At 49.1% G+C, this 27,200-nt stretch overlaps 1 protein-coding gene across 1 annotated transcript in view; it reads right to left on the bottom strand.

The window, feature by feature from the left end:
* ALX4 (ALX homeobox 4) overlaps positions 1-26,953 on the bottom strand; it is a 77,473-nt gene extending 50,520 nt beyond the window's left edge. The window contains exon 1 of the mRNA XM_056851569.1: positions 26,509-26,953. Within this exon, the coding sequence (XP_056707547.1) occupies positions 26,509-26,953 (445 nt within the window). The remainder of the gene's footprint in view (positions 1-26,508) is intronic.
* Between the last annotated feature and the right edge of the window lie 247 nt (positions 26,954-27,200).

Below are 27,200 nucleotides of genomic sequence, written 5' to 3'. Positions count from 1 at the left end.
GTAATAACAGGAGATCTCCAGCTAGTACCTGGAGGTTGGCAACCCTAGGTACACAGAATGGATTTCTGTAGTCTTATGTGTGCCTCACATTTTTTCTGGATTGTGGCCATTATTACCTTAAGCAGAAAGCAATGAGCTGCATCATTATAGGTGCAAATAATTGGGGGGGGGGTGGAAAGAGAGAGAAGGGAAGAAAATGTTTGATGACTCCCAGTTCCCCTTACACAGTCTAAACAAATATTTATTTAAATTACTCAGAATGCCCAGGTCTTTTATATGTATCCCAGAAGAGCGCCATAAAACATCTACAAACAGGATTCCATTAACCTTTGCTGCCCTGAGTTAGAGAAGCATATTTCAACAGCAGTTAAATTGAAGTTTAATAAACTCGCAGCCTCTGTCAGCTCCCTCCCCCCTCACCGCCCATTCCCCCCTCTACCTCGTTCTGTCTTTCCAGCATGACTTACTGCATTGGCATTCTGTCCGAACAGCAGCTGCCAATATGGGGGACTCATTAGCACTGCTCGGGGCTTCTGATCTGAATGGTAAAGCGCCCCAGAGTGATCCATCAATCACAGCTCTAAATGGCTGCTACAATGTCACACCTCTTATTTCTTCTGTGGGGAGAGGAGCCCTCTCTTTGAAGCGCTCACCCCGCTTCCCCCTCCATTATTTCCCTCCAGGCTCAGACTTAGACCTGGATGGCCAGAGTGAATGATGGAGCCGAAATCAGGAGCAGCCTCTCAAAAAGATCTGGCCAGCAGGTCCGAGAAGAACAGCTGCCCCATCGGATTCAGAATTGCTGCGGAATTGCACACACGAGGCAATAATGGATAAAAAGTAGGGTTGCCAGGTGCCCGGTGGTGGCAGGCAACCCCCTGGCAATCCACCCCCCTGCCCGCCGACCAGCTGAGGGTCGGCGGGCAAACGTGCACGTGCGTGTACACACCGCATCACGTCACTTGAGTGGTAAAAGGCCCCTATCGATGCTGCACTTTCAGGTGTAAACACATTGCAAGGGGCCTTTTACCACTCAAACTCTGAGTGGTAAAAGGCCCCTTGCAATGCATTTACACCCGGAAGTGCCGCATCGCAAGGGGCCCTTTACCACTCAAACTGGGAGTTTGAGTGGTATAAGGCCCCTCGCGATGTGGCACAGCTGTGCATGCGCAATCCCCTCAGCTCTGCCCCAAAAGCCTCCCGCTGGAGGAGAGGGGGGGACCTGGCAGCCTTAACAAAAAGATAGATTACAAAACCATCCTGTACCCCCGCTCTGGTCAGGGCTGAATCAACCACTCAGGCTAACTGAGAAGCTACCTGGGGCAAAACAATCTTAGGGGTGTTATCCACACATGAACACATACACACATGAATCTGCCTTATACTGAATCAGACCTTTGGTCTATCAAAGTCAGTATGGTCTACTCAGACCGGCAGCGGCTCTCCAGGGGTCTTTCACATCACCTCCTTGCCTAGCCCCTTTAAATGGAGATGCCAGGGATTGAACCTGGGACCTTCCGCATGCCAAGCAGATGCTCTACCACTGAGCCAGAGCCCCTCCACATAGGAAGGAACATCTATGTCCTTTTAGGTGGCTTCCAGCTTGGCTGTTTCCCTAGAAGAATGTGTATGTTCCAGAATCCTTGATAAAAATGACCTCCTGAGTTTGGGACATTAAGAAACCTGGCTTCTTAACAGTAAAGGAACAGTAGCAGCAGCTAAAAATGTGTACAAATAATGTCAAGTTAGCATTCTCAGAGCTGACTGTACCTCATGATTTTAATCTTTTAGGAGTTCTCAAACTCTAGACTACAGATGAAATAATGAAAGCACCTATGTGGAAAGGAACTAGAGTTACTGAGGATTTACAAGATGACTAAACACTGAAAAATCTGTCCTGCTTACCAATAATTGCCAATGAACCCAACCTTCATGGAAATAGGAGAGACAAGCTGGAAGGGAACAAGACTAAAAAAAACCCTCCTCTGGTGAGCCTGTGTTTTGAGGCAAAGAGATTGTTTGGCAATCCAGTTCTATGGACAATCATATAAGCTATTTGGCTTGTTCTTTGTTTCCTGTTTGCTGACATTCCTGGCTTTCTTCAACACCACAGAGATCTTTTGCCCCTGGAAATCCCAGGACTGCTACAACCCTGGACATTCTGTTTGGCTGCATAAACAGGCTGAAGTTAGGTATCAACAGCTATGTTTTGGTGGGTGGACTTTGTTTATACTGAAGGTCAGTTTGCCATATTATAGGTGAGAAGAAATTTCCTCCTGAGTTAGACTAGTTTATGTCCCTGGTATGGGGAAATAGTTGCCTTCCCTTACAGCACCTCCTTGCTCAATGTATTCATATGAATTGTCTGAAACTATTACAAGAACGTAAGAAAAGCCATGCTGGAGCCTGGATCAGACCAAGGCCCATCAAGACCAGCAGTCTGTTCACACAGTGGCCAACCAGGTGCCTCTAGGAAGCCCCCAAACAAGACGACTGCAGCAGCATCCTGCCTGTGTTCCACAGCACTTAATATAATAGGCATGCTCTGCTGAGACTGAAGAGAGAAGCTATGCATCATTAGTATTCATTTTGACTAGTAGCCATGGATAGCCCTCTCCTCCATGAACATGTCCACTCCCCTCTTCAAGCCTTCCAAGTTGGCAGCCATCACCACATCCTAGGGCAGGGAGTTCCACAATTTAGCTGTTTTCTCCACAAGCACCTTTAAGCACATCACCTACTCTTTTTATGGCATGCGAGATCTAGAAAGTACTGCATTGGCAGGTAATGCGTGGGTACTTGAGGTTCATAGCATGAGGCTGACTTAATGGCCCTTTGGTCCCTTTCAACTTTGGGACTCTACAAATCTATGACCAACTAGGTCTGCTCCTGAATTCTCAAACATTCTAAAAGTACCAAGGAGCTGTGCCGACTTTTATGGATGGTGCCATTTTCCTGTCCCTTGCTCAGTATGGAGGAGGGGGGGATAAGTTCAAGTGTTTCCCTTCTTACTCAGAGTGATTATTTCCTTTGACAGCTGATCCCATTCCCAGCCTATGGAACAGCAGCTCTATGTGGTAGACACATGCAAGCATACACAGATGTGCTGAAATTCCATGCCTGGATAAAGCATGGTGCCATTGTAAGCAGAGTTACACCATTATCATTGCAGAAAGCCAGCATGGTACATTGGCTGGAGTGGCAGGCTAGGAGTTGGGATAACTAGGTTCAAATCCCCACGTGGCCATGAAAGCTTGTTGGGTGACCTCGGGCCAGTCACATGCTCTCAGCCTAACCTATCTCACACACTGACCTGGTCGGCCCAGGCTAGCCTGAACTTATTAGATCTTGGAAGCTAAGCAGGGTCAGCCCTGTTTAGTATTTGGATGGGAGACCACCAAGGAATACCCGGGTTGCTATGCAGCAGAAGGCAATGGTAAACCACCTCTGTTAGTCTCTTGTCTTGAACACATAACACATGAAGCTGCCTTATAATGAACCAGACCTTCGGTCCATCAAAGTCAGTATTGTCTACTCAGACTGGCTCTCCAGGGTCTCAGGTAGAGGTCTTTCACGTCACCTACTTGCCTCAGACAGATGCTCTACCACTGAATCACGGCCCTCTTGTAAGGGGTCACTATGAGTCAGCTGCGACTTGACGGCACTTTACACACATACAACCTACCTCACAAGGTTGTTGTGAGGATAAAATGGAGGAGATGAGAACAACGTAAGCTGCTTTGGATCCACCATAAGGACAAAGGCAAAGTATAAAGTACATAAATAAGAGTGTGATTAGGATGGCACTGTAAATCAGGATTTGTTCCTTTTCTCTATGCAAACCAATAAGTCTAATGGGGAAGAAATGGTGGACAAATGATTACCTGTGTGTGGACGATGCACAAATAAGGTCCTGGCCAAAGCATTCCTTAGGTCCAAGGGATATGTGGAGGACTGGGGAGGGGGGGTGAAGAAATAATAAACATGTGCACATGCTAGCGGAGGATTGGGATGCATGAACCAATGGAATTGCTTTGAAGTTTCTGAAAAGCCCATGTCAAGCTCCCCTCCCTGTCCATTTCCGTTTTCCCAACTGTTTTGAGATATGCCTATCTGCAGGGGTCTGGAAAGAATGAAATTAAGGAAGAAGGAAAAGAGATAAACATTTTAGATTCCAATAGATGAAAGATACTGGAATTTGCGGCAGGAAATCGGAGGGGGCAGGGAGCTCGCCAGCACTGGCAGCGGCTGATTCTCAGGCTGTCCTCAAAATCCAGCACGGGAGGAATGTTGGAAAGGGGAAGTTGTCTGATTTGTTTCTGTCTTCATTTCTTAAAGCAACACATTTCCCTATTGCTTGCCTCTTTCTCAGCTCCATTTGCAATTAAATCATAATCAGGCAAGAAGTTTGAAAGAGCAAGTAGAAAAAGAAGAGCTGGTTTTTATACCCCAATTTTCTCTACTTTAAGGAGTCTCAAACCAGCTTACAGTCACCTTCCCTCCCCACACAGCAAACACCTTGTGAGGTGGGTGGGACTGAGAGAGTTCAGAGAGAACTGGGACTAGCCCAAGGTCACCCTGCAGGCTTCATGTGTGGGAGTGGAGAAACAAACCTGGTTCATCAGATTAGAGTCCGCTGTTCATGTGGAGGAGTGGGGAATCAAACCCAGTTCTCCAGGTTAGAGTCCGCCACTCTTAACCACTACACCCCGCTGGGGGTTGTGTGTGGGGGGTGGAGGGTGGATATTACTTTTCTTGTAAATTTTCCTTGCAAGAATCCAAATCATCCCATGCAAATTATGTGAAATGTTTGGGAAAACATAGTTCAGTTTCAGAGAACCTAGTGGTTTCTGATATTAAACAAGGAATCGCTCTTTTGCCCTAAAGGCACAGAAAAGTATGCCTCTATCTGTCCACTAAATATATGCAAATATAAAGAATTCTTTCTGTCTCTGTCAGTAGATTTTAATGATGACAAACAAAAGGAAAATCCCATAGGGGTGGCCATGTTAGCTTGTTGCAGCAAAAGACATTGTCGTGTGGCACCTTCAAGATTAAGAGACATTTCGGGGCATCTGCTTTCTTCAAAACGGCACAGTCCAGCATTTTCAAAATCCATTGATTACAAAGGGAGATAACAAGCACATCTTTCGCTCTCTGTTTGAAATAAATGGGGCATAATACGTCTGAGGTAATAAGAACTTCCTGAATTAGATCAAGGGCTATGTAGTCCACCATTTTGTCTCTTCCTGATACTACCAAGAAACTCCCAAGTGAAGGTGACGGCCATCACAGGCACTTAGCTGGATACTCTCCTTAATTAATCAGAACTGCTTAACAAAGATGTCTGATTAATCTTTCTTCGAAGCACATCTCAGACCTGCCCAAAATCCATTGTGCCCAGTGCTGAACCGCGTTCAGACTCACAACTGGTACGTTCACGGCCCTAGCCTAGTTTCTCTTTTCCCAGTTCACAGAATGCCAAATAATGTTTATCTGCTTCTTCAAGTATAGTAGCCTCAAGCGACTGAAGGTTCTTTCCCAAACTCGTGATCCTCCGAGCGGCTTCACCTAATGCTGGATTTCTAACATGGATTTCACTATTGTGCACTTTCCATTAAAAAAACCATGGCACCTTAAGGACCAAGAAAGTTACTGCCTTTGTGCCCTAGAGCCCATTTTGTCAGAGACAAAAAATATTATTGTCAGCTGGTATAAAGGAGTACAGGGGGAAACTTTATAAACAATGGCATTGTTAGTTTCTCTCACTATCCCTGTATATATCTCCCTTTGATGAAGTGGGATCCAGTCCATGAATGGTTATGTCACAATACTTTCTCTACAACAGACAAACACTGTGACCTCAATGGAATTTGTTACCTCTGAGCAGGAAACTGCACAAATCCTGAACATGAATGTACCCATCTCTGTTTAAACCTATGTACATATGGCAGGGAATCCCACTTGATAGGAGGTCCCTGCAAGTTGTAGTAGATGTGGTGAAATGCATTGATTGCATGTGACAATGTGCATAGGGTACTTGGCAGGAGTCCACACAAGGTACAATCTGTGTATTAAATTCTTCATGTGTGAAACAACCTCCAAGCAGCCAGAGTCATTCTTTTAACCTGACCGGAAACTAGGGTTGCCAACTTCCAGGTATTAGCTGAAGATCTCCTGCTATCACAACTGATCTCCAGCTGATAGAGATAAGTTCACCTAAAGAAAATGACCGCTTTGGCAATTGGACTCTATGGCATTGAAATCCCCCCCTCCCCAAACCCTGCCCTCCTCAGGCTCCACCCCAAAAACCTCCCACCAGCGGCGAAGAGGTACCTGGCAACCCTACCAGAAACATGTCTAAGCCCTGAGAGAGAGACCTGCTCTATACATGCAATAGATTGAGGTGGGACCGAGTAGTAAAGTTCTAAGGTGGTAGAATGGGCTGTACTAATTCAGACTGGAAATGTGGGACCACATTTTTAAAGGTTCTCAGAAAACTAAAACAGCAACGGTGGGACTGGATTAGACCCTTTCTGCCTTATTTCCTTGTTCATTATTTGAAGAGAGTTTTTCACATGGGAGAACATTCAAATACAGAAACCCGCATAGTAGTCTGAAGTGGTACAGTATATTCTAACACTGAATTCTACCCCAAATTCTGCTGTATGTATATACCAGACCAAAACTGGGGGTAGTAGTGTGGTTAAGAGCATAAGCTATGATCTGGAAAGTTAAAATGTACTGGCTGGCCTTTAGAAAACTAATGCTTTTCAAGCTCCCCCCACCCCGGTATCCAAAAGTATCAGCTAATAATACTGGCCTTCCTTACAGGGTAGTTCTAAGTCCTCTTTTGAAGAATGTACCCAAATTGTTTCAAGCTCTTAAAGAAAACGTGAAGCATCATGAAAATCAAAATGAAACTTGACATTAGCTAGAGAACCTAGCTTTTTAGTACTTCATGCTGTATAAACTCATAGAGCTTTCAGTATCACCTCAGCCACTGCTTTCCTCCTATGGGCCAAAAACACTAGGAAGAATCTGCCACATGTAACCAACCCAGTTGGCTGATAGAATATCTACTCCATAGCACATACCAACATATCTTTTAAATGGGCCCTGATGGGTGAAGCCATGATGATCAAAACTGGACCTAGGGGTCCAGCATGAGAGCCAGAGTAGTGTAGTGGTTAAGAGTGGTGGTTTGGAGCGGTGGACTCTGGAGAACCAGGGTTTGATTCCCCACTCCTCCACATGAGTGGTGGACTCTAATCTGGTGAACTGGGTTGGTTTCCCCACTCCTACACACAAAGCCAGCTGGGTGACCTTGGGCTAGTCACAGCTCTCTTAGAGCTCTCTCAGCCCCACCTACCTCACAGGGTGTCTGTTGTGGGGAGGGGAAGGGAAGGTGATTGTAAGCTGGTTTGATTCTTCCTTAAGGGGTAGAGAAAGCCGGCATATACAAACCAACTCTTCTTCTTCTTCTAGGGAAAAGCTTGGCTGTACATCTGAGATGAATTTGGAGGAAGACTGAAGGGATACAGGGCTGATAACAGGGTGGGAATTTTATGTAATAAAATTTTATGTAATACTATTCCTGGGGCCCTGACCACCCCAGAGCACTGATGATGTGTGGCTATAAGTATATTATTATTGAGGGGGAGAGAAGGAGGTATTGTCAATTTAGGCCAGACACTAGCAGTATAACCTACCACACATGTTTGTTGTGAGGATAACATGAGGGGAAACCTTTACACTTAAAAAATAGCCCACAAAGCACAACAGCTTATTAGACTTCCCCCATTTGGTCACCTAATACAAAGATTAAGCCATACCACAACATAAAAAAAATAAAATACAAGCCAACAACCTCACAAATTTCAACTAAGAATAAAATTTTACAATTATACTTTAAAACAGCCACAATTAAGATCAAACACAAAAATCCAGTCTGTTAGGGTGGCTTCAGCTTATTGGATGAAGGGTGAGATATAAACGGAATGGAAAACATGTATGGTGCTCATAGTTACAAGCAATCATTCACCTGTTCATTATAACAGTAACTCATGTGATTTGCTGTCACATGATGTTTGGGTTGGGGAGGAAGGGGAAATCTTTGTCTAGGGGCCTGGCAGATGGCCTTTGAGCACCTGCCACCAATTGTGAAATGCTTATAATGTACCAGTGTGCAACCTATGTGGATGACTCACATCCTACTTGGCGGAGGTGTGAGAGATTGATGAGTTTCCCATCCATTAGAGATAACCTCGCTGCCAGTCCTCCAAAATCCCAGGACTTCCCGTTTCTCTATTAACCCGATTCTTCCCTCTCCCCTGAGCTCAGCCCGGCTTAAATCCCCATGCATAAGGCAAAGCATGGTTCATGCAAGCTTGGTTTCTCTCACAGCCAATTACAAAGCGTGTAAAGAGCTTGTACAGAGGCGGGGATTAAAATGCTTCCTGAGAGCTCTTTTTGAGCAGAAGAAAGGGTTTTTAAAACCGAGGCTTGGATTTCTCCTCCCCGCCTTTTCAGATTGCTCCTTTTTTTGTTCTTAAAATTCTTTTTTATGATGCAATTGGGTTGGGGGGGATTTAATCTCACAGTAAGCACTACAAAGTAAGCCAATTACAAAGAGGCAGGACTTGATTTGAGCTAAGAGACTGCTGGTGCATAGATTCCCAACAGGAAAGTGTGGGTCCAGCGAGCAACAAACCTCAGGTAAAACTCCCATGCATAAATGACCTAGGTCAGTGAGCCATATATAGAAAGCAAGAAGACCCATTTCTCCATCTTGACGTACCACATATTACATACAAGGCAAAAGAAGCTTTTTAGAGATGCTCTTTCCCCATCTTAATGTGGTAAGCAGTGGGACTAAAACTCACAACTCCCTCCCCAGCCTCCAGAACACAAATCCATCCTAGCTACTGTTTCCAACCTATTCTGTCCAGGCGGCATTCACCCAAGGAAAGAACACATGAACACATGAAGCTGCCTTATACTGAATCAGACCCTTGGTCCATCAAAGCCAGTATTGTCTACTCAGACCAGCAGCGGCTCTCCAGGGTCTCAGGTAGAGGTCTTTCACAACACCTACTTGCCTAGTCCCTTTAACTGGAGATGCTGGGGATTGAACCTGAGACCTTCTGCATGCCAAGCAGATACTACCACTGAGCCATGGCCCCTCCCCAAGAGAATCAACCACATCTTCCTCAGCTTTAAAAAAGATATATTCTTGATGTCTCTGTTCCATAATGCGTCATGGGGTCACAGCTAGATTAAATTTTGTCAATATGCATCTTTTCAAGGCGGTAATTAATTACATAAATAAAACACATACAGGAAGAGGAGCAAATGGCTTGTTCTCCAATCTTTTAAAAATATATATTAAACTAGAGGTTTACTTCTGGGAGTTTCTTCATCCCCCTGACCAGTTCTTCTATGTATCACAGGGGATTCAGTTCAAATCTCAGCTCATCCACAAGCTCACTAGGTGGTATTATGCAGAATCTCTCAGCTCCACATCTGTAATATGGGGATAATAACACAGACCCCCCTCGCATGATTATTGTAAGGATTACTGAAGATTACAGAACAAGTGCATCAGTGTATTCTACAAATTGGTATTATAAGACCTAGATGGAAATTTGATTTTCAAAGTGCTCACAGTCACTTCTGAGTTTGCATTCCAGCCAGTGCAGACTAACATATTCTCCATCTTATAACGAGGGATAGAGGCTGAGAGAGAAGGGGCCACACTATCTTTGGCAGAGGTGCCACATCCACAGGCAAGTTCAGCACTCCAGCCTTGCCATGGCATCCCATTAGCCCCCAACTGACATACCCACTTGCAGGGAAATACGCTTCCCATCATGAGACCCCAACTGATGGCACAACGTGCGGTTTTTGCCCTTTTGTGCTCCTACTGCCAGCAAGTCTGATGTCAAACTTAAGATGGCACCAGAACACAAATGTAGGATTTACTTTTGAATAATTACCAATGAACATAAAGAAGAACTGACTGATCAACTTGATCCATCAAAGCAGTTAATCCAGGGTTCCTGGAATTAAACTACTGAACTCCCTAGGACTCTAAGGCTGCAGTTCTAAGCACAATTATTTGGGCAAATGTGGCATTTACTTCTAAGTACACCTGCATGGGATTGGGCTGCAAGTCACTTTCAAATAAGGCAGCCTGCTTTGTTATCAGGCTGTACACATAGTCCAGTGGGAGCCCACCCCACCCCAACACACACTTTTCCTTAAGAGTTGTCCTAATACAAAGAAACTACCCTATGAAGTAAGACAGAATGGATGATCAGTCCTCAAGTCTGCATTTAAAAAAAGCATTAGTATTGATTGACAGGATATGTAAAAAAAATGTAATATCTGTCGTGAATGTAAAACAAAGGGCAAAAGGCCTATTTGGTTCCCTTGTCACATATGATTCATACCAAATGAAATGGGCTATATCAATAAGCCCATGCTTGACTGAAGCAACAGGTTGCTGATTCTGACAGCGGCAGCTAAACTGTATTATGGAAACACAGGAAATTATGCAAACTCTTGTCAATTTGCTTTGGATTCCAAGGAAGGGATATGATTAAGGCTGCAATCTTGTGCACATATCCCGTTGAAAAAAGTAAAATACACAGGATCGTGCTGCACTTTTGTTTCTTAAGATGTGTGTGTACCAAGGGAACAGCAGTTATTCCCCAGTATTCCCCAGTATGACCTTTCATAGGTTTGCCCTGTTAATGGTTTCTTTCTTTCTTATCATCCAGCTGGGAATCTCCATGCTATATCCAAAGATCCTGTCGCCTGTCCTTTGAGTTGATATGAAATTCGCCTGACATCCTGACCCTCTTTATTGTTTTTAAGACTTCAAGTGCTAAGGAGACCACAGCCTAGATAAATACCTCATATTGTAAACAAATGACTTCATAATAATACTTAGCATTTGTTCAATGTTCAGAACACTGTATATATACCACCTGAGTAATCCTTATAGAGGCTCTGTAAAATAGGCCTGAGGAGAAACACAGTGACTTGCCAAAGGCCACTGAGTCTTGTGGCAGTTTGTGGCAGAGATGGGATTGCAACCTGGAACTTCCCAAATCTTTCTCTTAGCTACTATACTACACCTAGCTCTTTTATAGAATAAGAAAAGCCATGGCCTAAACACAAAATGCAAACAAACAAACAAACAAAAAAACCCAAACAAAAGCCAGTTGTTTTTGTGTCAACAGTTTCCCATCCCCATCCAAGCAATTCAGGTACTTATGCAATGATCTGTTGTTAAACTGCATTTTTGTTTTTGTTTTGTTAAAAGACATTCTAAAGATAAAGTATGCTCCATATCTAAAGATAGGGCATTTCCCTTTAGATGTCCAAACTTCATATTTTACCTGTGTTGGTGGTGACCTGTTCACAAGTTTGTCAACACCAAATATGTGCACCTATTATTCCCTGAAAGACGAGACTTTTCTTTCAGAAAATAATGTGCTTTACATTTGTACATATATTCTCTTACCACAGGCTCACCATGAAACATGAGGCAGTTCCTTTACTTTCCCCCCTCCCTTTTCCACACAGTTGTACACAATAAACTGCTTTACCTGCTTTCCCCCTAGGGAATTCTGCGGGTACTTGTAGTTCTATATATCTGTAAAAGAGGATTCTCAGCACACCCACTAAACCACAATTGCCATGGATTCGTTAAGAAAAGGATGATAGATGGTATGAAATGGTTATAACTTTGGGATATAGATGGGTTCTTGGTCTCCCCTACCTGGAAAAAAACAAACCTCTAACTCTCACAATTCTTCACACAACACATAGTTAAATTGTGGAACTCCCTGCCCCAGGATGTGGTGATGGCTGCCAACTTGGAAGGCTTTAAGAGGGGAGTGGACATGTTCATGGAGGAGAGGGATATTCATGGCTACTAGTAAAAAAGGATACTGGTCATGATGCATACCTATTTAGGATCAGATGAGAATGCCTATTATAGGTGCTTTGGAACACAGGCAGAATAATGCTGCTGCAGTTCCTAGAGGCACCTGGTTGGCCACTGTGTGAACAGACTGCTGGACTTGATGGACCTTGGACTGATCCAGAATGGCCTTTCTTATGTTGTTAGGTTCTTGCTGCTGGTGAAACCCTCCAGTGAGGGCCGGCTATATCATCAGCAACACAGACAAATCAGGAGAGAGAGGTGAGTGGCTGGGCCTCTCAGCTGCTGGTTTTGGCAAGCAGAGCCCACTCCATCCTGCAAGGGAAATGCACCCTGTGGGAAAAGAATAAATCTGCTGGCTCTGAGAGCCTCAAGTCTGAAGCTGAGCTCTCCTGAAGCCCACAGTGCATTGACTTGGGAGGCTGAACTGCAGAGCCAAAAACTTCTCTATTGATTCACAGCTTGTTTTGAGCGGTTCCCCCGGAAAGGCAGCGGTGAATCACTCGCCCGGTTTAGTCATGCAACCGCGTTGGACGCACATTCAAAGGGAGCGCATCATAAACAGCCGGCAGGCCCAGATCAGCCATCCGCCCACCCTTCAGATGGGCTGTCTGGCCCCCAGAACATCTTGCTGAAGACTGGGGTGTTCACATGCAGCCAGACACATTTGGGAAGCATCCCCCCACCCCCAAACTCTTCAACCAGTCGGGAGTCTCTTCCATCTGCTTTGCAGTGGGTGGCATGCTTTCAAAGGTGGGGGGGGGGGGTAGCGCAGCTTTTTCTTCTCCCTCCTTGTTGTTGTTTTGGCTCTGGCAAAGCCCTAACAGGGCTCTCCAGCAAGCAAAACCCGGAGAAAGCAGCGTTAATCCCCCAGCAGGGCAACTGGAAAATAAACAGGCCAAGCAGGAAAGGAAACCCTTTTTTCCTGCCTCTAAAAGAAAGAATGCACAGAAGAAAAGGGGAGGTCTGCTGCAGGCAGGATCCCTCCCAAACTCAAGGCGGCCAGATCAAGGACAGCAAAAACGGGTCAGCCCCCCCCCCCTCCGTCTAAACGCAGCAGATCCCAAGCGGTCCTCGCGGGGCAAGTCCTACCTTCCAGGCCTGGCTTTGCCGGCGCCAGGAGCCGCCCGGTTGGCCGCATGGGCCGGCGGAGAGGGCTCCGGAGCCCGCGGGGCGAGGAAGGACCTACTCCGGACTGCGGGCGCCTCTGGCCGGCTGCTCCGGCCGGCTCCTTCGCTCCCCCTCCTCCCGGAGCTGGGAGGGCCCCGCCGCCGCCTGAATGGCCGAGCCGACGACCCCTATTGCGCAAGAGGCAGGCGAGCGGCGCGCCAGGAGCGCCCAGCGCGGCGGACGGAGGTCGCCGCTAGACTCGCGAAGCGAAAGCGGGGGAGGGGAGGCGCCCCCCAGGCGGCCCTGAGTTCGAATCGTACCGCGTTTTTTTGTGTGCCGGTTTTTTTTTTTGTTTTTTTTTTTGTTTTGGTGTGTGCCGGCGGTCTCCTCAGCAATCAAAGTATATATATTTTAAAAATTGGATCCCCCTTTTCTCTGCAATATTTCCTTTGCCATTCTGAGCATGGTTCCCCCCGCCCCCGTTGATTTCAATGAGAAAGTGGTCTCAGTCAATGAAACGTTTTTCCGCCTCCTTTTTCATCTTCTCCGCTTCCTTCTTTTTCTCTTTCTCCTCTGTCTTCTGTCGAAGGGTGCTTTGACTCTCCAAAGAGCACACCTCGAAAATCTTGTTGGCAGAGGCTGCTGGACTCGAATCTAGCTGTCCTACCGCACACCCACACCGTATCCGATTCCTTTTCCATCTTCCCTCAGCCCTCTGACATTACCCTCCTTCTCCTGTTGATAATCTTTCTTTCTGGATCATCTTCTATTTTTGTGTCTTCTAATATTTCCCCCGCAGTGGTGGGTGGACCTTTTAAACATTTTGGTTGATTGTCATTTAGACTTTGGATTCAACCCCCCCTTCTTCCAGCTGTGACGAACTGGCTGCCACAGGTATTGCAGGAGCTCCGCCCCTTTCTTTGCTCCTCGGTTCAGTCCGGGCCGCGACGCCCAATCTGGCGTCCCCATCGCATCTGTACGCGCTGCGCCGCTACTGCCTGGCCTGGCCAAGGGTGGTCTTCATCAGAAGGGGGTGGAGATGAAGGAGGTGCATTAAATCCTGGGGGTTAAGGTGTTGGCGACTAGGGCCTGGGAAACCGAGGCTCACGTCCCCACTCGCGCCATGGAAATTTGCGGGGTGACCTAGGGCGAGTCGCACATTCTCAGCCCTGACCCTGGCAAGTATTTGGATGAGAGACCTCCAAGAAATACCAGGGTTGCGATGCAGAGGCAGGCAATGGCAAACCACCTCCGAACGTCTCTTGCCTCGAAAACCCTACCGGGACACCTTAAGACAGCTGTGACTTGACGGCAAAGGAAGGAAGGAAGGAAATTAGGAGCGAAAGAAAGAAAGAAAGAAAGAAAGAAAGAAAGAAAGAAAGAAAGAAAGAAAGAAAGAAAGAAAGATGCCCACTAGGAGACACACAGCCTGCGGTACCTGCTTTGCTCTCAACTACCTTTTGCTTTTCCCAGCCCCGGCGAAGCTGCAGAAGAAATTTCTCGGGAGAGAAAGAATCCCAAGAGAGTGGGGTCAGGTTTAAAAATACGACGTCGCCCGCTTTGTTTTCACGAGAAGCTCTCCCCGGTTCATCCCCAAGATCTACTCCGTCGAAGGCCTCAGATTCTAAGCCTTCAGCACCCCTCTAACAAAAGTCTACATTCGGCATCACCCAACACGAATTAATCGCGTCAAACAAGAGCTTGCACGTAGGAAGAAATGGAACCAATCCAGACTTCCCGCCCCACTTCAGAGCGCCTGAAACCCCAGTGTGTTCCAGAGGGGCGATATACTTATCCAACGGACCCAGGTAACAAAGCCTGAAAGTGGTAGAATGGGCTGTGCCATTTCAGAGGAGCAACGCGAGTGTGCGTTCCTTCAAGTCACCGCTGAGTTATGGCGATCTGTAGGGTTTTCAAGGCAAGAGACGTTCAGAGGTGGTTTGCAATGGCCTGTTCCTGCCTGGACTGAGAGAGTTCTGAGACTGGCCCAAGGTCACCCAGCAGGCTTCATGTAGAGGAGTGGGGAATCGAGCCCGGGTCTCCTGATTAGAGTCCGCCTTTCTATATCTGTATACCCTTTACCCACCTCGCTAACAGAAAGTTAGCCTTGCTCCCTCACCTTGCGGTGCTGATTGAGTAGGCAATACTGACTTTGATGTATTAACGGTCTGATTCAATATAAGCCAGCTTCATGTGTTCATGTCTGAATCAGGGGTTTGAGTGTCCCTTTACCTAAATAAAGAAATATCCTGCAAGTAGAAAATCAGATCTCCAGGGTCTCAGGCAGAGGTCTTTCCCATCACCTACTTGCCTAGTCCCTTTATCTGGAGATGCTGGGGATCGAACCTGGGGGACCTTGTGCATGCAAAGCAGAGGCTCTTCCACTGAGCCACAGCCCCTGCCACCAGAGGACTGTACTCCTGGCGGTGACCTTGGCCCAAAGGCGTGCCCGATCCAGCCGAGAGGAAGCAAGTGCCAGGCCCGCAGATGTGAGCCACCCAATGAGGGCAAATCGTCGCCGCCGAGAGGCAGAAAGCGATAGCGGCGACGCGCCCGTGGTCTGGTTCATTTGTGGGGAGGAGGGAAGGGGTTCTGCTGCAGTTTGCAGGCTGGAGGAGTGTGCAGCTCTTTCACCTTCCCCAGACGGCTTTGGGACAAGGCTCCGCTTCATTCGACGGCCCTGCTCAAGCCAGTGGCTCCGACACGAAGGGGTATATCTAGCACTCCTAATGCGGCCAAACTGAAGAGAGGATTCCCCCTCTCCACAATAGCTCCACTCTGGATCTGCATCAGAAGAGAAGCGCCGGCCCCGACCCTAAAATCCCTACATTAGGATGACCAGCCCACAAGATGCTCACAGCTCAATCCTGCGCACGTATCCTGGAAGTTAAACCCACGGTGGTCAATGGGATGCATTCAGAGGACAGCCGCCGCCCGTAGGCTTCCTTCAACGCATTCAAGGCAAGAGGTTTAAGCATGCTTTAGTTCTAGGTCGGAATATGTCAACGATTATTGAATCACTGACATTTACTCCCCATAATGTGTACACCATTGATAAAATAATAATTCCAGTAAATGATATGGGTTTATTCAGCATAATTCCAAATACTTCGCCTTCCTTTGGCTGCATCACCAGGCGGCAATGGAAATATTTTGACCAGCCTTCTCCCGGACTAGCATTCTTAGATGTTCAGCTTCTTCTCCTACCACTCTCCTTCAAGCACAGATCACAGTTGGGTCAACAGGCCTGCGCTGTTGAGCTTCACAATTAGATCATGGCTTTCCTTCACACGGGTGAAAGGGAATAAATCATAGAATCACAAAGTTGGAAGGGACCACCAGGGTCATCTAGTCCAACCCCCTGCACAATGCAAGAAATTCTGACCTACCTCCCCCCCATACCCTCAGTGACCCATACTTCATGCTCAGATGATGGCCAAGGTGTCCTCCCTCTCATGATCTGCCTAAGGTCATAGAATCAGCATTGTTGACAGATGGCCATGTAGCCTCTGCTTAAAAATCTCCAGGGAAGGAGAGCTCACCACCTCCCGAGGAAGCCTGTTCCACTGAGGAACTGCTCTAACTGCGTCTCTCATGCCCAGGCAGGCGAATTCCGTAGTTATCCATGGCACGGAACTGCTTTTAAATTTCTCACTCCGACTGAGGTCTGTTCTGAGAGGAATGATCATGCAGCCAAGGAAAGGTTTACTTCGCACTACGCCGATGGAGGCGATTTGTTGCATTGAAGATCCCTGCTAGGCTGATGATATTGTCGAGGCTTCTGCGCTTTTATCAATTGCACGGCCGACAGAAGTTCATCGTCAGCAGGCAAAGCTTTTTCCTTAACTGCATCGCGATCCTCAAAAAAGTGAGTTTCTGCCGGCACAGCACGGCAGCCCTGCAAGGAGGGACAAGCCTGTCCCTGGCTCACCAAAAGACGATTGGTCGGCCTCGAAGACTCCCTTCCTAGATCCTTAGAGCAGATCGGAGTGCGCCAGAATTTCCACAGCTGCGTGGAAGAGAACAGCCAGCCGGATTTTTTGGCCTCCAGTGCAGGGATGGAGAAAGACGGCCAGAAGGAGGCGAAGCGACCTTTGCCGGTCCGTTACCGCTCATGCAGTTCCATGGGACAGTCTTTTCTGTCACATTAATTCTAAATGGGAAAGAGTAATTCCCCCGCCCATTTCTATGGGATTGACTCGTGAAGAACGATCCGCACCTGGCGTGTTCACAAACCACAGGGCAGATTAGCATCCCTGCCACGTTGGGAGAGTGGAAGAACAGTTTTTTTTTTTTAGTGGTACTGTTTATGTTTTCCCTCTCCTCTTATGAGGAAATGGTGGGGGTGGTGGGGGTTAGCGTCGAAAGACTAAAAAGGTAGAGTTTGCATTTACAGAGTCAAGGAAATGAATGCGCAACGGTTTGCGCAGGAGAATTCCCCAGAGGTTCCCATTCTCTGTATAGAGCCTCTATCAATCAATACTCTCACCGGGCACTTTCCAGATGTGGAAACGAGGCCGGAGCGCCTCACAAGCTAGCTTTCAATCTGGACATCTCAGCAACCGTCAAAAAAAAAAAAAATGCAGATACTAACCTTTAGACCCTGCGCATGCCAAAGGAGACGCTTGCCCTGACAGGTTGGCTCTTCCCCTGGGAAGAGTGTTCCTGCCTTAGTACCCTTTTTATCCTCACCAAACCACTTGCGAAGAGATAGTTCAGGCTGAGAGACAGAGGGTGGCCGGCCCAAGGTGACCCAGCGACCTTCAGGATGGCAGGAGGGTCTGAACCCAGGTCTCCCGCATCTAAACCGCCACCCTGCTCCGGTTTTAGTGCAAAGTGGGATGGTGGGATTTGCCGTCCTAATTCTCGTCTCCGGATCCCAATACATATTTTTTCAGACAGTTTTACTACCTCAAAGAAAGATGGCTTATCTTCGCGAGAAATGATGAGTGGAACTAGTTCCAGTGGAACTAATGGGGGGTCGTGGGACTCGGTCTGCTGAAAAGTTTCCTCCTGGGTCGTTTCGGCCCTCCAGGCTCTGCAATGTATTCACACTCCGGTGTGACCCCGAGGACCAGGGCGAACACATGAACACATGAAGCTGCCTTTTACTGCATCAGACCCTTGGTCCATCAAAGTCAGTACTGCCTACTCAGACCGGCAGCGTCTCTCCAGGGTCTCAGGCGGAGGCCTTTCACATCCCTTACTTGTCTAGTCACTTTAACTGGAGATGCCGGGGATTGAACCTGGGACCTTCTGCATGCCAAGCAGATGCTCTACCACTGAGTCACGGCCCCTCCCTTAAAAAGAAGACACAGTAGTCTGCACCCCCCCAATGCTGTTGACCTAGTATCCAGAAGCCTCACTTCTCAAGCCATCTTCACAGCGGCGGGTGGGGGTCTCCTCTTTCTCCAGGAGAGGGTCATTCTGGGGAAAGACCAAGCTCAGTGGGGGGCGGCTATCCTAAGGCGCAGCGGTCAGCGCCCTTCAGGATTATACCTGGAGTCCCGAGAAAGAGCCTTCCCGCTGCATCTCTGGATGAGTTCTCGTTGGCCAAGAGGCTCCGGGAGCACTGGTCCGGCAGGGAGCCCTTGCCCCTGAGGGGGTGACTTCACTTCGGGGCTGGTTCCAAACTGCGGATTTACACGAAAATCAAAGGAGGGGGGCTGGAAATTCCACTTGGGAAAGATGCGGCTCTCCTCTCTCCCAGCTCTCAACAATGCCTCTTTATGGACCGCCTCGGTTATTGGCTCTAAAATAAAACAGGTCGTTATGAGCTGCCAGGCCTGGCACTTTCGGATTTTCCCGTGCCAGGAAAAGCAGTTTTTCTTTCTCTTAATCCGGCGAGCAAACATCCCAGGGCACATTCTCCCTCACGCCTCCAAAGAGCCTTCCCCCCCAGCCCCCCTCCCCAAACCATATTTCAAGACAGCTTTGTGTTGCCTTATAGAGAAATATAATTTATCCCCGTTCCAAAACGGGCAAATGGTAATTCAGATTACTTTCAGCCATAAATTATTGGAGACGAGATCCCCCCCCACCTCGAACCTAAACATATAGCCTACTCTTATGCTTTATTTTTTAGTTTAATTGCTGTTCCAGTTTGCGGAGGAATAAACCGCTGGTTTTGAAGCAAGAGAGCAAAGAGGGTCATATTCGGGAGACAGAAGCTAATTCGATCCTGTTAAGGCCTCATCAGCCATCCCAAACGGTTAGGCCATCTCCTCTCCTCTTTCTGATGTCACTTTTCTTTGAATTCGGTGCGAAAGCAAGCAAGCAAGCAAGCAAGCAAGCAAGCAAGAATGCGTCCTACTGTACATACGTTTAATTATGTTGGCTAGACTGAAAGCCATTCGGTCAGGGGAGTTATTGGGTCCTTTAAATAAGGTGCGGTATTCTGAGCCAGTGTGTCAGTGTGGCTCTGGTCAAATAGACACCCTTCAACATGCTCTATTCATCTGTGACCTGTTCAATGTGGCAAGAGATAGATAAAACCTTTTATCTGGGACCCTGGGTGTGAATTAGATAATTTGAGGTTTCTTTTAGCAGAGGAGGATTTTAATACTACATTGGAAGTTGCCAAGTCCGTCCCCCTAGTTGATTAAAATTACAAATAATTAATTATTTTATATACATATATAACATTTTTTCTTATCTTTTAGTATTAGTGGGACACTGTTCAGAGCTGAATTGGCTGAGCAGTATTATTAATGGGAAGGAAGGAAGGAAGGAAGGAGGAAGGAAGGAAGGAAGGAGGAAGGAAGGAAACTACTTAATCGCAGATGCAGAGAAAAGTTCCTTGTAACTTTACTTGAAAGAATAATACAAGGCTGCATTCAAGTCTCAAAGAACTTTTAACTGAATCTTGAAGTTTTTTATATGGAAATGCGATTACATGCCATACATTTGTTTGGAAGCAAGCCCCATAAGAAATCAGAGGAATTACTTCTGAACCTAAATGCAAAGGATCAGTCTGTGTGTCTATGACAATTCCTAAATATCTGAATAGGGTTCGGAGTTGTCTCCTTTGAAGTTCGCCTCTCCAATCAATGGGAAAGATGAAACGGAGTCACTTAGGGAAACCACACTTAAAAAACCCCAAAAAACTAACCAAGTCACGTCAACCACATCGGTCTCAAAAAGTCCCACTTTAGTCTATACTAGCCGCGCTGTTTGGTGTTTGCGCTGCCTGTTTCCCATTCAGGAGCACGCTCCCTCCCTCCCGTCTGTTTTCTAAAGGCCCCGATCCGCAGCCCGGCCAACTCAATATTCTCATTTGTCTGATCGGGGTGGAGCCAACGGGAATCTGCCCCTTGCTTAACTGATCTTCACCCGCGCAACCGAGAAAAGAAAAAATGGTGGCAGTCGAGGACAAAGGGTGAGAGGGTAAATTTTTTTCCTCTAATTCCCCCCCCCCCCAAAAAAAGGAGGAAAGGCGAAGCAGTAGAGAGCTGGATCACTCCGAAGGTACGAATCCAAAGGATCCAGACCTTTTTCTGAGCAGCTGTCTCGGGCGCCCTGGCTCTTCTTTCATTGGGAACTGGCGCTCTACCCACTAAACAACACGTCTTTCGGGCCATTCCCGATGCTGCTGCTACTGCTTTTCTGGCTGGGGCCGGCGTTCTCACGGCCTTAAGCGGTCCCAAACGGCCCGGCAGTTTCGGAGGCCCGAAGGCTGGCCAGGAAACGCGCTCGGAGGCAGAGGGAGCCGCGGCCAAACCTTGGGAAGATGCGCCAAAGATTTCTTTAGATCTCTCAGGTGGGGAAGTTGGCGTTGGGAAGATCTGGGAAGGGCGCCCTACCGGAGACCAACGGAGACAGCGGGGAGGGGGCCGCAACTTCAGGGGGGAGGCTGAAGAGGGGCCTTGGTGGCGGGAACCGAAGGGGGTCCTCCCGATTGCTGCCGCGCTTCGCGCCCAGCCTTCCTCGGCGGAGGAATCACAACCGAGTTCAGATGGAATCTCGGGGGTTTTCACGTGTCGGTCTTTCGACGTGAAGTGTGTTGGCAAGGTCGTTTGAAGGGGACTACGGACGGCACTTTGGTTTGCCCCAGCGGCCTGATCCGCCGCCGTTTTGCCGGGAAGCCTCAACGAGCGGAACGTCACGGCCACCCCCACCCCCCAAAGCGGGAGCGGCCCCAAACCACGAGTCACTCGTCGGCCGCGGGTTTCTCCTGGCTTCAGTTCCCTCTCGGGCCTTCCCGCGACTCTCTCCTCCCTCGTCTCCCTCGGGAAGGTGTGGGGAAGGCCGGCGAAGGAAACCCCGGCTGAGGTTTGGCTACACCGCGGGCCCCGCTTGAGCCGCACGACGCTCGCCGCCAGGAGGGCTGCTGACCCTCGACGGGCGCTTCCGACGCCGACCGATCGCTCCCTGGAGCCGCGCCCGGGAGGCCAACAGAGCGGGGAAGTACTCCGGGAAAAGTGTCTTGTGGATGGCGGCTTGCTTCTGCGGGTGTCGAAACACATCTCCCCCACCCCACCCTCCGACGCCTGCCGCAGATCCAGTCTTTGCTGCACCCGAAATCGATGGAGCGCCAATGCGTCTTGGATGGAGACCGTTCTCCCGTGGCGCGCATCGGTGGATGCGGCGAGAAAGGCCGCGAGTCCCTCTCCGGCGAAGCACCCCGTTGCCACCCTCTCCTTCTCTTCGCCAGCCGGTCGCAACTTCCGAGTCAAGACTCGCTCCTATTGTGATCTGTTAACCAGTTCGACCAACCCAGGTAGCTTCCATTAAATCCCCTTGCCCCAGCCAGATCGCATGAAACGTCAGCGTGGAGTTTTTAAAAACCCTACCTTTTCAGAACAAATCGGCATCAAAGCTGATTGGGAGTTCAGCCATTATTGACTGAGGGTTTCCCCCCTATTTTTCCGAGAGGAAGTTCATGATAATTGAGGTTATTTATATATTTGGAAGGTCTCATGCACCTTTTGAAGGTTTTACATACTAATAAGTGTCATTAAAAGTATTAGGAAACCCATAGATCTTAGCATACTTGCTTAGAAGTCAAGCCCTGTTTATTTCAGAAAGTCAAGCCCTGTTTATTTCCCCCTCGGGAAAAAGGTGCTTCGGATGAGACATTAGTTCGATAGAATAGTATTTAGGAATTTAACAAGGCAGACGGGCCATCCAGGCCACTGGCCTAGACTGAGCCTGCCCTCCCTTCTGCAGGCATCCCGGCCCTAACGGAGTCGTCCGGAATGGAATCGGAATATTGTGAACCGAGGGAATTTGGAAGCCTGTCGGTTTCAGGAACCGGGTGTAGCTGGTCCCGCTGGAGACCTGGCGGGATTGCCATCGGCTGCTCTCCAAATTTCGTAGGGGAGAGGCCGAGACCGTGCAAAGGCTTATTTCAACCAGATCCAGGGCAGGTGTGGAGGAATGTTTTTAAGAGGGGCGCTTCCCGCCCGACCTGCTGATTTATCGCTCCGAGATTCGCAGGGAAGCCCCGTCGGGAAAAGGAGCCACCGAAAGGCTAAGGGCATCTCCTGGCGCAGGTGAGCCGGTGCTTCTCAGCAGCCGGAAGGGGGGTTCCGCTCCTCCCGCCTCCGCAGGCGTTTGGCTGGGCGCGGGTCTGGAGGAATTGCGGGCGAAGCAGAGCCGAGGACCTGGCACACGCCTGGAATTGCAACGGGGAAGATAGAACTCTTGGGCCACTTATGCAGGGAAGATTTGGCCCCTGGCTAGATGCACAGTTTAACTAAACCGAAATTTAAAAACCCTGGGCATTGGTGGCTCATTGCCCCGAAGAAGTTCCTGCCGGTCTACCAATGAAGAAATCACCTTGGGAGGCCTAAGAAGGCCCCGGCCCTCGGCATCTGTCAATTTGCCTGCTTGGAGGATGGCTTTGGGGCTTGATCGCCCAATTCGGAGTGACTTCGCTTTCTGGAACGACGGTGCAAAATTGCAATACTTTCTCGCTCCTCCCTCCCACAATGACCCGAGGGAAGACTTGTGTTTTCTTTCAGTCTCCTCTTCCCTTAGTCTCCTTTGCTGACTCTAGGGAAAGAGAAGGGCTCCCTTTTGCGGAGGATATTACCAGAAAAGCTGTCCTTGAACAACAACAAAAAAGCAGACTTCCTGTCATAATATTATTGATCGAGGCTTGTTGAGGTGGTCTTTCCCTCCTAACAAAACCGATCTACGGTTTAGTTCGGTTCCAATTTGATTCCCTTTGAAATCAACAGGATTCGGAATAAGGTTACACATGAACAACGTTCCCTGGCCGGGAAGTGCCCCTGGTGGTAAGGAGGATTCTGGTACCTTCCTTTCTCTCTCTCTCTGTATGAGTGTATATATAATTTCAAGTGGGGTAGGCAAAGAGAAAACACACGTATTTTGATTTTTTTTTTTTTAGCTCAAAGGGAAACGGAACTACAGACACCCCCCAGTCTCCAACATTTTCCAGCTGGCACCCCCAGACCTAAAATTACAGAACTTTCATTTTACAGGGGCCTTCACGCTGGGTTTTCTCCCTTCGCGTTACCGAAGGGCTTAGCAGCAGAGCGTTTAGAGTGTCTTTAATCCCAGAAAACGCCTCTCGGCTTTCTGCAGTCTTTTCCTGCGTGCTTGGGGCGGATGCGCAACTGCGCCACGGGATGGGCCTAAAGATGGCGAGGGAAGTCGGCGGCGGGGTGTGTGGGGGAACCAGCCCCGAATTCCCCATTTACACTTCGCCCACCGGCTGGTTTAGCTGAGGCAAAGTGAGTGAAGCCAAGGAGCTCGGAAAGAATCAGGGATCTCTTTGCCGCCCCAGTGATGGATGGCTTGTTAACATAACCCCGGGCCCTCTCGCTTTCCCTTTAGTCAGAAAACACTTCTAACCTTCAGAAGTCTTTGGCGGTGGGGAAGGTTGCTTCAACCTTCCCTAAATCTGGAGAGGAGAAAAAGAGTGAACGGGCAGGGGAAGAAATGGCCCTCCAAAAGACTAAAGTAGTGCAGAAAAAGCAGTCGACTTTCACACATGCCCAATAATGCACTTTCTATTCACTTTCAGTGCACTTTGAAGCTGGATTGTACTGTGTGAAATGGCAAAACCCACTTACAAACAATCGTTAAAGTGCATTGAGAGTGGATTGAAAGTGGATTATTCAGCATGTGTGAAAGTGCCCACTTAAAAGAGCCAGCTGGCTGGACTGCAAGCCGCAAGCTCTAGACCGGTGCGGTGTCCCTTGTAGACTGGGGAGATCTGAAGTGACCTTCCCATTCAGTTGTGAATCTCACTGGCCCACCTTGCCTAACCTGACAAGGCTGTTGTGAAGATAAAAGGGGGGGCTACCCTTCACCCTGACCTGAGCTCTTGCTTCGAATGACAGGCAAGAGAGGTAGCTTCGTGTCTTCCGGGGGAGGGGCTAATTAAGGGGCACTTCGGCTCAGGATGCGGAGTAGGTGTCAGTTTCAGGTAGGGACCAGTCCAGATTCCCTTCCCTTTTGTTGGGGGTCTAATCTTCCCCCTGGAGCCTTTGGAAGTCGTGCTCACGGGAAGCGACTGGATTAATCGTGATCAACTTTGGCTGGAGCAGGACCACCGTTTCCGAGGGTCCACCGATAGACACAACCGGTTGTATTTGTGCTCGTGATCTCTGCCTGGGGCTAGAGGAAGGGGGGAAATGCACTTCAGCTTCAGATCTCAATAATGTCAGGCAATGATCCAAAACTCCGTTTTCTAGGATCCAGCAAGTTTAGGACAGCAGCCTCCGATCCTGAATACGTTTATTTAAAAGGGAGACTCATTGCAAACAGGGCGATTTTCTTCTTAGTAAACGTCTTTAGGATGGGATGGGAGATCTTAGGACGTCGATGAGGCTTTGCGAAGGGGACGAGAAGGGGAGAGCGAGCAAGAGCGAGATTATCCTGTTTTCACTTTTCCCTTATCGCTAAATCACCCTCCCAGAATAATCGTCTTCGCAAACCGTTGCCTGCCATTTTAACCTCCTCCTTAAACTGTCGCTGGAATGAATCCGGGTTACAGCTACTCCTGCTCTGGACGCATCCAATTCAGGAGGAGATGCTCTAAGGGCACTTTCCCACAGCCCAAACAATGCACTTCCAATCCACCTTCAGTGCACCTTAACTCGTTTGCTAGTGGATATTTCCAGTTCACACAGTAAAATCCACCTTCAAAGTGTGCTGAAAGTGGATTGAAAGTGCATTATTTGGGCTGTGCGAATGTGCTGCGACTGGAGGGGGCGGAGGGGGGGAGGGAGAGAAGGCATCTCTCTGGTCTCTCTGTTTTGACGAAGGGCATCAGAAGTCCGGCAGCCGGGGCCTGACCCGGCCACCAGTCGGCAGAAAGGGAAACTGAAGGCCGAGGTCAGAATTCGGAGCCGAGCTGCGGAAAGCCGCTGGGGTGGACATCGTCACTGACTTCCTCCTAGCCCTTCTACCAGGAGCTCCTGACTTCGAAATCTGTCCCAGTGGAGTGGAATCGGAGGACACCAGAGGCGGCTCTACTGTGAAGTTAATGAAGCTTAAGCTTCAGGGCCCCTAATCCCTGAAGCAACTTTTTTTTAATGAATGAATTTCTCAACAAAATTGATGGAGTTTTTTAGCGATAGAATCATAAGCCAATGGGTTGAAATACTTAATACTGACTTTAGAATATGCTCTAATACCCATTTTCAAGGACTCCACCCCACCACTCTGTTCTCCACCATTTGGGCCTCAAGGTCCTTGCAAGGGCAGCAAGGCTCTTTGGACCTTGCTGGATGTTGCCCTGTTGTTGCTGGTTACAAGGGGCCCCCATAACAGTTCAAGCTTCAGGGCCCCAAAAATGTAGGTCCGCCACTGGAGGACACATATGGCGACAAATGTGTTGAGGGTCGAGGGGAAAAGCTGCGAAGCCATTTCAGTCCGGAGGCCACTTATGCATGGGAGATTTTGCCTTGGATTTGCTGCTCTCTAGATGCACATTTTCCGCATCCAGACTCTCAAAACTGTTTGGGGGTTTATTTTTGAGTTTTGAGAATTTGGATGGGGAAAATGTGCATCTAGAGAGCGTCTAGAAATCCAAAGCAAAACCTCCCATGCATAAGTGGAGTCTAAACTAGAGTGGTCCTTTGTTTCGAAATCGCCACTGAACACCGATCTTTGCGTATGGAGGGGGGGGATCGGTTGTGCTCTGCCTCCCCCCAAGGACCCTTCCCGGCTTCCCATCTCCACTACCTGGCCAGGTCCTGCCTCCTCCGCCCCTCCCAGGCACAAAGAAACCCAGAGATGCCAGCATTCTCCATTCCAACCTGGGAGAAGAGGACGGGGAATCCCAAACACGCGTTATATAATATTCCCATTTGTAAACTTGACTGACTTCGAATCTGCTGGGAAGAGTCCCTGGCCACCATGTGTATGCGTGTGTGTGGGGGGGGCGGGGGGGAGGCAGGAGTCCTGGAGGGCAACCAGGGTGGTGGTGGGGTAGCTGGCAGGGCCGACCCGATCCGGGGACTCACCGTAGCAGGAGAGCTGGAGGACTCCGTTGTGCTCGCTGGGGTCCTGCAGGGGCTTGAGGCCGCCGCCCGGCGGGCTCTTGCAGGGGCCTCGCTGCACGTAGAGCGGCGGCTGCGGCGGCTGCGGGTGGTACTTGCTAAAGGAGGCGGCCGCCGGAGCCGCTTGCCCGCCGCCTCCGCCGCCCTCCAGGGCCGGACATTCCCCCTGGCCGTAGCGGCTCCGGCACTTGGGGCTGCTGCTGCTGCCTCCGCCGCCGCCGCCGCCGCTGTTCTCGCCGAAGCCGCTCTGCCCTTTGCCGGCCAGGAACGCGGGGCCGAACTTGTCGCCGCCGCCGGGAAATGCCCTAAAAGGCGCGGAGCCGTCGGGGCTGCCCTGCGAGGCGGCGCTGTAGAAGGACTCCATGGCAGCGGCCGGCTGGCAAAAGGGGACGCAGCGCTCGGCGTTCATGCCGCCAATTAAAAGGGCCCCGCAGCCTCCTCCGGCTGCGCTCGCTGCCTCGCTCGCTCGCCCCCTCCAGCCCTCCCCTCCCCACCCCTCCCCACAAGCGCGCCGCCCTAAGAGGACTCAGATGTGCTGCGAAGCCCCTGAGCCTGGGAGACTGGGAAGGGTCTCCCTCCTCCCGCCTCTTCGCTCCCAGACTGAAGGAAGGGGGGGGGGCGACGACACACCGAAGACCTCCTCGAGGAGCTCTCTG

This window comes from Euleptes europaea, chromosome 6 (assembly GCF_029931775.1).
Source record: "Euleptes europaea isolate rEulEur1 chromosome 6, rEulEur1.hap1, whole genome shotgun sequence".
Lineage (NCBI taxonomy): Eukaryota > Metazoa > Chordata > Lepidosauria > Squamata > Sphaerodactylidae > Euleptes > Euleptes europaea.
The sequence above is the reverse complement of the archived record's forward strand: the minus strand, read 5'-3'. Positions and strand labels throughout refer to the sequence as shown.